We start from the raw sequence: 12,436 nt of genomic DNA, 5'->3' as shown, positions 1-12,436 counted from the left end.
GCCAGCAGGGCCAGGGAGGGGATTCTCCCCCTCTGCTCCACTCTGCTGAGACCACTCCTGGAACAGTTCTGGAGCCTCTGTTCCAGGAAGGATCTGGAGGGGCTGGAAGGTGTCCAGAGAAGGGCCACGAGGATGAGCAGAGGGCTGGAGCTGCTCTGCTCTGAGGACAGACTGAAAGAGTTGGGGTTGTGCAGGCTGGAGAGGAGAAGGCCCCCAGGAGACCTTCTTGTGACCTTCCAGGATCTGAAGGGGGCTCCAAGAAAGCTGGGGAGGGACTTTGTAGGGTGTTAGGGAGTGATAGGACTGAGGGGGATGGAGCAAAACTAGAAATGGGGAGATTCAAATTGGATGTTAGGAAGAAATTCTTCCCCCTGAGGGTGGTGAGAGACTGGCAGAGGTTGCCCAGGGAGGTGGTGGAAGCCTCATCCCTGGAGGTTTTTGCAGCCAGGCTGGAGGTGGCTGTGAGCAACCTGCTGGAGTGTGAGGTGTCCCTGCCCATGGCAGGGGGGTTGGGACTGGATAATCCTTGAGGTCCTTTCCAACCCTGACAATTCTATGATTTCCTTATTTTCCACATTAACTGCCTTGACTTTTTGATGAGGGCTGCTTTCTGCCCAGACAAGCATCTAGATCACTGAAGAAACAAAAGACAGAGCTTCTCTCCATCACTCTTAAAGCTCCATCTGCCCTTGCTCCATGCTACCTGTGTGGAGCTGATCTGTTGAGGTGTCACAGCAGCTCTGGTGGTTCACGTGTGAAGGAAGTGGAGGTTTATTTAATGTATGCCTGGAGTCTTGCAGCTTGAATGCTGCCCCCAGGCTGGCTGGAGCCACGCCAGGTGCTGTTGTCTGGCCCTGATATTATCTTCCTAATCGTTAACTGCAAGGAACAAGACCAACCCAGCACCCTGCAGCAGCTGAACGTTTTTTGTGGTGGGGGAGTTGCTGCAGCTCAGTTCTGCATCTGTTCATTGGACTTCCTGTGGTTTTTCACTGAATGTTATGACTGGCAGGGCAGACAGTCTGCAGAGTTCTTGGCTTGTCTATTTTAATACCCTTGGTCCCAACCACTAAACCTGAGTTCTGCTTTGTCTGCCAGAAGAAAACAAGATAGGGTGCTGTGGTAGATTGATTCCCCAAAGCTGATAAGTGGTGCCTATTGTTTAAATGGTGCAGTTCAGAAATCTTCCTGGTATCTTGAGGTTTCAAGTACTGTCTCAAGCTAGTTTGTTTTAGGCAAGCTGAGGTTGTCTCTCCTCTGCTAATGGCATGAGAGAAACACAGATGATCATAGAATGGTCTGAGGGACCTCCGGATCATAGAGTCATAGAATCATAGAATCAATCATAGAATCATAGAAGAGTCATAGAATCATAGAATCAATCATAGAATCATAGGAGAGTCATAGAATCATAGAATCAATCATAGAATCATAGGAGAGTCATAGAATCATAGAATCAATCATAGAATCATAGGAGAGTCATAGAATCATAGAATCAATCACAGAATCATAGAAGAGTCATAGAATCATAGAGTCTAGAGTCATAGAGTCATAGAATCACAGAATCATAGAGTCATAGAATCATAGAGTCTAGAGTCATAGAATCATAGAGTCATAGAATCATAGAGTCATAGAGTCATAGAATCATAGGATCATAGAATGGTCTGGGTTGGAAGCAACCTCCAAAGCTCATCCAGTCCAACCCCCTCTGCAGTCAGCAGGGACATTCTCAACTAGATCAGGTTGCCCAGAGCCCTGTTGAGCCTCACCTTGAAAATCTCCAGGAATGGGGATTCAACCACCTCCCTGGGCAACCTGTGCCAGTGTTCCACCACCCTCATGGTAAAGAACTTGTTCCTAAATAGGGCTAGAGCCAGCTAATGGCTTTGCAGGACCTATATAAAGAAGACATTTTTTATGCTGAGGTTGGCGAGAGGTAGGAGATGGTGGTAGATGCCCCGAGAGGTGGTAGATGCCTCATCCCTGGAAACATTCCAGGTCAGGTTGTTTGGGGCTCTGAGCAATCTACTCTAGTTGCAGATGTTCCTGCTCATTGCAGAGGGGGTTGGACTGGATGATCATTCGAGGTCCCTTCTAACCCAAACCTGCCCATGTTTCTATGGTCCTCTTCTCATAAAGTGCTAAACTTCAGGTTCATGTGGGTGTCACCAGCTGGGATCAAACATCTTTCCAGGATAAGGCTGGACACAGCAGCAGCAAAGCAGGAGAAAGTGGTGCTCTGCATTGCTGCATTAATGTGACACTTTGGGAACTGTGATAACCTTGGTAAAACCCTCAGCAGTGCTGGCTGAGGTGTTCCCTGGGAGCACCCTGAGACTCCTGTGACCTGACTGTTGTACAGCTCTCCTGAAACATTCGTTGGCTGTCATCTCCTGTCTGTCTGCAGCACATAGCAAAGGCTTCTGATCACTGGTTTGGAAGTTGAGTCTGCAGGAGATAAACAGAGCAGAGATTAATTTAAACAGTCCTTGAGATATCACCCATCAAAAGACTTAGTTTATTGGTCTGAAAGTGCTGAGTCTCCAGAGCAGGGCAACAAAGCTGGTGAAGGGTTTAGAGCACAAATCTTGTGAGGAGCAGCTGAGGGACCTGGGGTTGTTCAGGCTGGAGAAAAGGAGGCTGAGGGGAGACCTTCTGACTCTCTACAATCCCCTGAAAGGAGTCTGGAGAAGGAGGTTGGTCTCTTCTCCCAAGGAACAAGTGACAGGGAAAGAAGAAATAGCCTCAAGCTGCACCAGGGGAGGTTTAGATTGGATATTAGAAAAAAAGTTCTTCCCAGAAATGGTTGTCAAGCCCTGGAAGAGGCTCCCCAGGGAACTGGTTGAATCCCCATCTCTGGAGATGTTTAAATGGAGACACAGAGATTGTGGTGCTGAGGACCATGGTTTAGTGGTGACCTGACAGTGTTGGGTTTACAGTTGGACTTCATGATCTTAAAGGCCTTCTCCAATCAAAATGATTTTATGGTATTGGTTAAGCTTTTTCTGTGGTGTGTAACCCACCCTTGCTGGTACAAACTGTGTTGAACTCAGTCTGATAAGGCACCAGCATTTGAGGTGACTTAAATTTGGTGGTCTCACAGAATCACAGAATGTTAGGGGCTGGAAGAGACTTTGAAAGATCATCCAGTCCAACCCCCCTGCCAGAGCAGGAAAGGTTTTGTTTTCAAGTGAACACCCTTGTAGGGGATCACTATGGCTAGTTTTTAATCTGAAAAGAGGTAAATCTTGCAAAGCAGAGTCTGGTACAGAAGTGCTCTCCATGCTGGGCCTCTAGGATGTCTTGTTTGTAAGGAATGAAAAACATCTGGCCCCACCAGTTAGCCATGGATCACTGCAGTCATCTGAAGAAGCTGAGTTTGGATTACTGGCCTGGAGCTGACTTCTCTGGGTCTCATTAGCTTTGCACTGAGCTATTAGGAAGAGTGCACTAAGAGTGTGGCCAGCAGGTTGAGGGAGGCTCTCTTTTCCTTCTGCTCTGCCCTACTGAGGCCACATCTGGAGGACTGTGTGGAATCTCTGATGGCTGCTTAGAAATGAGAGTTAGGTTGTCACAGCAGGAGCTCAGTTTAGTAAAGAAAAATCTGTCTCCAGTTTTGGGCTCCCCAGTTCAGGAGAGACAAGGAACAACTGGAGAGAGTCCAGCAGAGGCTATAAAGCTGCTGAGGGGCCTGGAGCATCTCTGTGAGGAGCAAAGGCTGAGAGCCCCTGGGGCTGTTGAGCCTGGAGAAGAGCAGCCCCAGAGGGGATCTGAGTGATGTTGATCACTGGGCTGGGGCCAGACTCTGCTCAGTGGTGATCAGGGACAGGACAAGGGGCAATGGGCACAAACTGGAACCCAGGAGGTTCCATCTGAACAGGAGGAGAAATTTCTTTAGTTTGAGGATGCTGGAGGGCTGGAGCAGGCTGCCCAGAGAGGTTGTGGAGTCTCTTCTCTGGAGGGATTCCAACCCCTCCCCCCCAGCCATTGTGGTGCTGGGCAAGCTGCTGTGGGTGCCCTGCTTGTGCAGGGGTGGTTGGACTGGATGATTTCCAGAGGTCACTTGCAACCCCACCATGCAGGGGCTCCTGCATCCACTGCTGAGGTGAACTATCAAAAATCCACCACTTCTGCCATTACTTAACCTTCTTTTGTAAAGACACATTTGAAACTGTCAAAGCTGTGCTGATTCTCTCCTTAAGAATCTCGTTGTCCTAGTCTCTATTTCCAAGAGAAACCTGTAGACTCTTCAAGGCATGTGCTTAGTCCTGAGAGGGTCCAGGCTGACTGTAGTGAGTTGTAGCCTTTAATCTGAAATTGATTGTTAAATTGCAGCAGTAGGATCAGAACAGATAGCAACATTGATCAGTCTGGAGAAATAACTGAAGAAAAGGCTTAATAATAAAATCAACTGCATGACTGAAAATATGAAAGCTATCATCTGGTGTATTTTGTGATGTCCTTCCAGCTGAGCTGGGACAGTAAGCCCTGAGCATCTCAGATGTAGCTATGGGAATTTCTGATACCATTTAGAATCATAGAATCATGGAATCATAGATTTATGCTGGACATTGTGATGTTGGGCAAGCTGCTGTGGGTGTCTTTCCTTTAGCAAGGGGGTTGGACTGGGTGATCTGGGTTTGATGTTAGGAACAATTTCTGCACCATGAGGGTGGTGGAACACTGGAACAGGGAGGTGGTTTGGGCCCCATCCCTGGAGATATTCAAGGTGAGGCTAGACAGGGCTCTGGGCAACCTGATGTAGCTGAGGATGTCCCTGCTGACTGCATAGGGGGTTGGACTGGATAAGCTTTGGAGGTCTCTTCCATCCCAGACCATTCTATGATCCTATGACCTCCAGAGGTCCCAGAATTTCTCACACCATTTCACCTACTCTGTTTGTTAAGCTGCATCAGAGCCTGAATGGTCCCAGCCCACTGCCACAAGTGTTTGCATTGCCAGTAGCTATGATCTGTGACCCTGAAGGTGCAAAGGAGTCATCTGTGTTTGATTCAACTCAAATTAGCATCTTCAATCACTTTTTTTATCCCTTCCCTCCCAGGAGGACTCCTGGAGGCTGCAGTGCTGGCATGCAGCCACCTTTGGGGTGAGGAATGACAGCTTGTGTGAGGGCTTTTCTCTGCAGTGGTTTCACCATGAGGGTTAACCATTCATTCTGCTGATGCAATGCTGAGCTGAACATGTTCCTGTCTGCACTGACCACAAGGCAGGAAGCATTTAAAAGGGAAGTGGGGAAGATTAAAATGAGGATAAGGAGAGCAGAAGATCAGTTAAAAAAAAAACCAACAAAACAAAAACCAAAAACCCCAACAAACATTGAAATCATTGTATCACAGCATTGTTTTGATTGGAAAAGACCTTTGAGATCATCAAGTCCAACAGTTAACCCAACACTACCAAGTCCACCACTAAACCATGTCCCTCAGCACCACATCTGCACAACTCTGAAATCCCTTCAGGGAAAAGGACTTCACCACTGCCCTGGGCAGCCTGGGCCAGGCACTGACAACCCTTTCAGGGAAAACATTTTTCCTGATATCCAACCTATACCTCCCCTGCGTCAGCTTGAGGCTGTTTCCTCTTGTTCTGTCAAATCCACATGAGGGTTTCAAGCAAGACTTCACCGACTGAACAAAATGTGGTGTCCTCAGAGGAGGAATAGGATGGCAGAGGGGGAAGGTGGCACAGCTTGAGAAGTTAGAGCCAAGATGGGCAGAGGTAGAGGATGTTCATCACAGGATACCAAGTTGGAAGGAACCCCAAGGATGTTGTGGTCCAACCTTTGCTGGGAAAACCATGGTCTAGGCAGCACTTGGGCAAGTGTGAAACAGAAAGATACACTCAAGAGAGACCACAAAGGAACAGTAGAAGGGAGCTGGGGATGGGACACTAGGAGCCAGGGTATTGAAGATGGGGGTGAGTGTAGGTGCAAGACACCCACAAGTGAGGAAACCAAACGATGTGGAAGATGAAACAATATGGTCAAAGCAGACTTGGGGAAGATAGGCCACTGAGAGATGATAGAAAATGGTTTATGGGCACAAAAGGGCTGTGGGAGAGCTTCTCTAGCACAAGCTACATGTCTGACACAGGAAATGAAACTTGCTGATGTACCTTTGAGGTTCTGGGCCCTGAACTCAGGAGTTAGATGCAGAAGTGCCTTTAACAAGCTTATCTTTTAGCTGCCTTAGTTCTCCAAACAGAGGTGGTAGTGCTGGAAACAGTCCTGCCCTCCTTCCCTCTCTGACTGCTCAAAGGATGAGCTCCACTCATGTTCTGGAACCATCAAGCCAAACCAGTGGCCAAAAATAGTTCCTCAGAGGCTAAATATTGGCATCCAGCTAAGTAGAGCTGTGGTGAAGGACCTGACCCCAACAGAAGCCAAAGCACAGCATCTGCAGAACGTTGGGGCATACAGGAAGGTGGCTCCTCATCAGTGGAGATGACACATTGCCACCCAACGCTGAGGGAAGCTGAAAAGGCTGCCCATGGAGACACATAGGAAATAGCACATTGTCTCCTGCAGATGAATGAAGCTGCCCATGGAAACATCTTCCTCATAAAGCATAATGCAGGTGGCTCCTCTGTGGCTTGGAGTGATGACCATGTGCTCAGTGTTGGCCCCAGACTGCTCTAAAGCAACAGCAGCAACACCAGGGAGGAGCTGAATCGTTTCCAGCTTGTCTGACTCCAAGAGCACAATGACCCTATAAAAATTAAATGAACAATCCTCAAAGCCAAGGAGTGCCCCTCCTAGAGGAGACTCTTCCAGCCACAAGGGTCCTGTCCCCTAACACAAGGCACCAGGACACTGTGAGCTGGAGGAAGGTGATGGGATGCCCCTCCATGTTTAATGGGCAAAGAGGCTTCTTCACCACAGCTGTGCTTGTCCCGATCCTGTCTGTGGTGGGTTGAAAATCCCCCCCAACATTAAATTGCCAGACCAGCTCAGTTGGAAGCAAATGAAGCTGTATTTACAAGCAAAACTACAATCTACAATGAAATGCAATGAATATGTACAAACTGTACAATATTTACAGATATTTACCATTGATAAACAGCACAAGAACCTCCCCAGACAAAAGCAGGGGAGCTAGTAACAGCTTCCCCCTCCCTGCTCCCTACTCTCCTGCACACCATAGAGGAGAGAAAGAGCAGAGAGCTGTTTTGTTAGTACTTAGCCAAAACAAAGCAATGCAGCCAAGGTCAGCAAAGGGCCAGCAGAAGCACCAGCCAGAGCAAGGAAGCCCAAAAGAGAGGGAGTTAGCTTACATTACCAGCTTATGTGTATTACCTGTCCAATGGGATTGTTTAGAACCTGTCATGATTTTCCTTTTTACACCCAATGGTAATTTATTTGCATTCTACCACTGTCCGTTCAAGATCTGTGGAACGTTTTCTAGACACAGCCTGAAACTACTGCACTGTCACACTGTGGAGTTTAGTCCTAGTCTTAGCCACAGCCTTACCAGTCATAAAGCGGGTCATGTTTTGTCTGACCCCAGTGGTCACTGTCAGCAGGCTTCTGTCTGAGACTCTGCCACAGGCAGCGTTTAGAAGTAGGCAAATTGCAGAGCAAAGAACAAAGGGAGGCTCAGGCCCTTCCCCAAAACATGCACTTCCCAGGAGCCAGCGTGATGGGGGTTCAGTCTGCAAGCTGCTTGGGAAGGGAAAACAGGAGGGAAAGGCAGAAAGCTGGGGATTGTCTTGGTTTGAGCTGGACCAGAACTCACTCTGCCCAGTGATGTGACTTTCTCTGCTCAGTGATGGCACTTGTGAAGTGCTCCAGCAGTTCAGTTCCTTCCATACTGCTTCCTTGGTGGCTTGTGTGGGCCACACACTTGCAAGGGGGCCATGCAAACCTCCCCTCAGCAGGCTTTGCTTTCTCCTTGCAGAAGTTCCCCGAGCTGAAGTTCAAGTACGTGGAGGAGGAGCAGCCTGAGGAGTTCTTCATCCCCTACGTTTGGTCCTTGGTCTACAACTCGGCCGTGGCCCTGTACTGGAACCCGCAGGACATCCAGCTCTTCACTATGGACTCTGGCTGAAGGCTGTGCCTTAGCCAAGTCAGCTCAGCTCCTTCTTCTTACAGAAAACCAACCTCCTCCACTGCCTCTCCAACATGACCCCCTCCCAGCGTGCACCCTCTGACCCCAAAGCTTACGGAGAAGGAAGCTCACCGCCCGCGTACAGCCCCGACCTCCACCCCCCTGGAAGCAGATTGCCACCCCCCAGCCAGGCTGGCTGCAAACTATGGTGGTGTGAGGAGCTGACAGCTTTGTAGGCAACCTTCTATTTATAGTCCTGTAACCTAGAGCTTGTTGGATGAAAACGAGGCCTTACACATGGGGTATGATGTTACTACCAGCCACAAACCTGATTGTTCTTTCAAACTTAAGGGGATAAATGATGGGGAGAGGGGGAAAGGAGGTTGTGTGGACTTGGATTTGGAAGCAGCTGCTTGGGGTCAAGCTTTTTATGGTCTTGTTGGCTTCTGCCGTGGGTTCCTCGTTCCCTTGATTCCTTGCTTTCACTCCCATCCCTTCAATTTCGTAGCACTGTCAAGGCTGTGGTCATTATGTTGTCATCCAGGCAAACTAAGTGAGCAGGATATTAACCTAAAGATCATCTCCCAGGCAGATCCAAACCACTTGATTTAGGTGTCAGGAAAAAAAAAAAAGGAGTTTGTCAGAGGATTTTCAACAGCAAGGTTTCTCTTTGTTTGTTTGACTGGCAAATCCTCTCTGGAGGGATACAAACACCAGCTCTTGGAAACAGGTCCCTCACAAGCTCCTTTTACTGTGAAAAAGATGTCCCTGGAAATTGAACATAGGGGGTTGGTGGGGAGAGGGAGATAAAAACAACCCCAAAATCTCCAAAGAAAATAGTTTTAAGGTTGTAAATTAGACCAATGTCCTGTAAAGCTGTGTGTGTGCTGGTGACAGCATGCCCTGGGGATCCTTGGCAAGGTTCCACTTTGAAAATCCCTTGTTTGCTATTAAAGGTTTCATGGCAGAAGTATGAATTGGTCTCAGTGTCAACAACTACTTCTTCTTCTTTTTTTTTTTTCTGGTGGTTTGTTGGTTTCAAGTGTCCTTTCCTGGCAGACCTGTTTCTGCACTTAGAAGAACAAAAGTAAGTGGCTGGCTGAACCTGATTTTGAAAGAACATCTCCCTTCTCAAGTGGAGGTTCCTTTGTTCTCCAGATGGTGCCTGTTTCACTGGCAAACACTGAATCCCACACACTGCTCTGTGGTGGAATCACAGAATGTTAGGGGTTGGAAGGGCCCTCTGAGGATCATCCAGTCCAACCCCCCTGACAGAGCAGGACCACACAGGGCAGGTCACACAGGAACACATCCAGGTGTGCCTTGAAAGTCTCCAGAGAAGGAGACTCCACAACCTCTCTGGGCAGCCTGCTCCAAGGCTCTACCACCCTCAAATCAAAGTAAGTTCCTTCTCATGTTTAGATGAAGCTTCGCCTGTTCAGGTTTAAGCCCATTGCCTCCTGTCCTGTCACTGGGGAACACTGAGATAAGTCTGCTCTCATCTTACTGACACCCACCCCTTAGATATTTGCAAGCATTGAGAAGATCCCCCCTCAGCCTCCTCTTCTGCAGGCTAAACAGACCAACTCTTCCTCAGCCTTTCCCCATGTGGTCCTTTCCCCATGTGGTCCTTTGCACGCCAAAGCATAAATACCAAGCAATCAGTCCCCAAAACATCCATGGCCAGCCCCCCAGTATTCATCCTCCTCCAGCATGTACTCTCTATTGACCTGAAGAGTCAGGTTCTGTTTGCTTTCAGGCAGGCCTTGGAGGGGCTTCAAGTGGAATTTGTCACACCCTGAAGGATGCTCTACGGTTGTAGGGTTGTGCTTTCCTTGTATTTGCTTACCTAGAGGTGGAAGTCCACTTGAGTCCTACACAAATGGAAATGCTGGCTTAAAAATAAGAGCTTCCCAAAATTATTTAAATCACAGAATAGTTTGGCTTGGAAAGGACCTTGAAGGTCATGTAGGCCATTGGCAGGGACACCTTCCACTAGACCAGGTTGCTCAAGGTCTCATCCAACACCTCCAGGGAGGAGGCATCCACAACCTCCCTGAGCAGCCTGTTCCAGTGCCTCACCACCCTCGTGGTGAAGAACTTCCTAATCTCCAGCCTCAATCTGCTCTCCTAAAGCTTCAGTCCATTCCCTCTCATCCTGTCACTACAAACCTTTGTCAAAAGTCCTTCCCCAGCTTCCTTGTAGCTCCCTTCAGGTACTGGAAAGCTGCTCTAAGGTCTCCCTGGAGCCATCTCTCTCCAGGCTGAACAACCCCAACTCTCTCAGCCTGTTCCCACAGGGGAGGTTCTCCAGCCCTCTGATCATCTTTGTGGCCTCCTCTGGACCCACTTCAACAGCTCCATGTCCCTCTTATGCTGGGGGCCCCAGAGCTGGAGGCAGTGCAGCAGGTAGGGTCTCAGCAGAGCAGAGCAGAGGGGCAGAATCCCCTCCCTGTGCTGCTGCTCTCCCTGCTCTGGATGCAGCCAGAACACAGCTGCCTGCTGGGCTGCCAGGGACTATTGCTGGCTCCTGGAGAGTTTGTCACCAACTGACACCCCCAAGGCCTTCTCCAGACTGCTCTCAGCCACTCCTTGCCCAGCTTCTATTTGTGTTTGGAATTGCCCCAACCCAGGTACCTGTCGAGCTTTGCAGGTGCAGGGACCTAGCTGCTACATACACAGCCTGGGAGCTGTTTATGCCTTTAGGATGGCAGAACCCTTTGAGAAGAGGCAATGCTTAGCCTGGAGATGCAGATTTCTCTGGGAAAACAGAAGAAATGACTGAACCATGGCTGATTCACCTCAATTTATCCTGCATTTTGGGTGTTATGTTGATTTTTGGTTTTGGCCTTTGATCAAACATCAGAGGGCATTGACTCTTCTTCTCATTGTGGTGATTTCCAGTTGTGTCTTTATGGGAGCTGCTGAGTCAGCAGTGCTGCCCAGGTTCTGGAAAGGTCACTTTCAAAGTGTGGATTGTGAAGCTGCTGGGGTGGCTCAGTTTTCATCTGTCTTAGCAGCCTGTGTGCTCTTGAACCTGCAGCAGAAGTGGAGCACTTCACAGAAGAGGTCTCAGCAGACACTTCTAAACTCAGCTGCAACCCAGAGACAAGCTGATTTTTCATTGGCAAAGGGCTTTTGATCAAGGGAAGGGCACATCAAGCAGCAAGCTGGTAGGATGGGGCAAAGCAGCTGTCAACCCCAGGCAGGAGTCACACAGTAAAGTACTTGTCTGTTGTGATGATGTAGCTATGAGGTAGAGAAGGAACAAGCTTGCTCATAGATACATAGAATTGTCAGGGTTGGAAGGGACCCCCAAGGATCATCTAGTTCCAGGCCCCCTGCCATGGGCAGGGACACCTCCCACCAGCCCAGATTGCTCAAGGCCTCATCCAGCCTGGCCTTGAACACCTCCAGGAAGGAGACATCCACAGCCTTCCTGGGCAACCTGTTCCAGAGTCTCACCACCCTCACTGTCAAGAATGTTCCCATCAGATCATCTCCTGCTACACTGTATTAATATGCAGTGCTCCCAGGACCCAGCTGCTTTGGACCAGCTGGTGGTACAATCCAGAGCCAAACCAAGAGTCAGGCTGAAATCCATGCTAGCCCCACTGGGTCTTCCAAGAGTCTGAGTGGGTCTGGCAGTGGCCTGATATCTGCAGTCTGGCATTGTCACAGATGCTTTGTTCTCCTTCAGGTCTGTGAAGTATCACCTTAGGAATCTTCCATTTGTGTGTGTGAAAGATTTACTGTGAGCAGTAACTTGTAAAGAAAAGTTTAAAACAGTAAATGGAGGCTGTAGCTCGATTTGTTTTACATGGCTGCTGACTTCTGGCCAGCAGGTCTTTGAATCACAGAACTGTCAGGGTTGGAAGGGACCTCAAGGCTCAGCCAGTCCCAACCCCCTGCCATGGGCAGGGACACCTCACACTACAGCAGGTTGCTCACAGCCACCTCCAGCCTGGCTGCAAAAACCTCCAGGGATGAGGCTTCCACCACCTCCCTGGGCAACCTCTGCCAGTCTCTCACCACCCTCAGGTGATGGGGGAAGAATTTCTTCCTAAAATCCAATCTGAATCTCCCCACTTCTAGTTTTGCTCCATTCCCCCCACACACACCCCAGTCCTATCACTGCCTGACACCCTACAAAGTCCTGTTGTGGTCAGTATGAGGTTTTCTAATGTCCTCCACACCTTCCCATAAAGAGAACATTCTTTCTGTGTATTGTATTAATTAGCTCACGTTTGTGCTTGGTGGCAGCAGGGATGTGTCATGGTGCAGGGCCAAGCTGAATCCCACCAAGTGGAAGTCAGCTACGTTTCTATGGTCACAATGGCTACAGCCTGGAGGAGGCACCATGCAGTCAC

At 49.0% G+C, this 12,436-nt stretch overlaps 1 protein-coding gene across 2 annotated transcripts in view; it reads left to right on the top strand.

The window, feature by feature from the left end:
- Positions 1 to 8,066, top strand: part of DYM (dymeclin) — a 248,864-nt gene extending 240,798 nt beyond the window's left edge. For both annotated transcript variants that reach the window (XM_054398246.1, XM_054398244.1), the window contains one exon: positions 7,917 to 8,066. In XM_054398246.1, coding sequence (XP_054254221.1) covers positions 7,917 to 8,066 — 150 coding nt within the window. The remainder of the gene's footprint in view (positions 1 to 7,916) is intronic.
- The last annotated feature ends 4,370 nt before the right edge of the window (positions 8,067 to 12,436 follow it).

The sequence above is a fragment of the Indicator indicator genome, chromosome Z (genome assembly GCF_027791375.1).
Source record: "Indicator indicator isolate 239-I01 chromosome Z, UM_Iind_1.1, whole genome shotgun sequence".
NCBI lineage: Eukaryota > Metazoa > Chordata > Aves > Piciformes > Indicatoridae > Indicator > Indicator indicator.
This window is presented reverse-complemented; position numbering and strand designations above follow the sequence as displayed.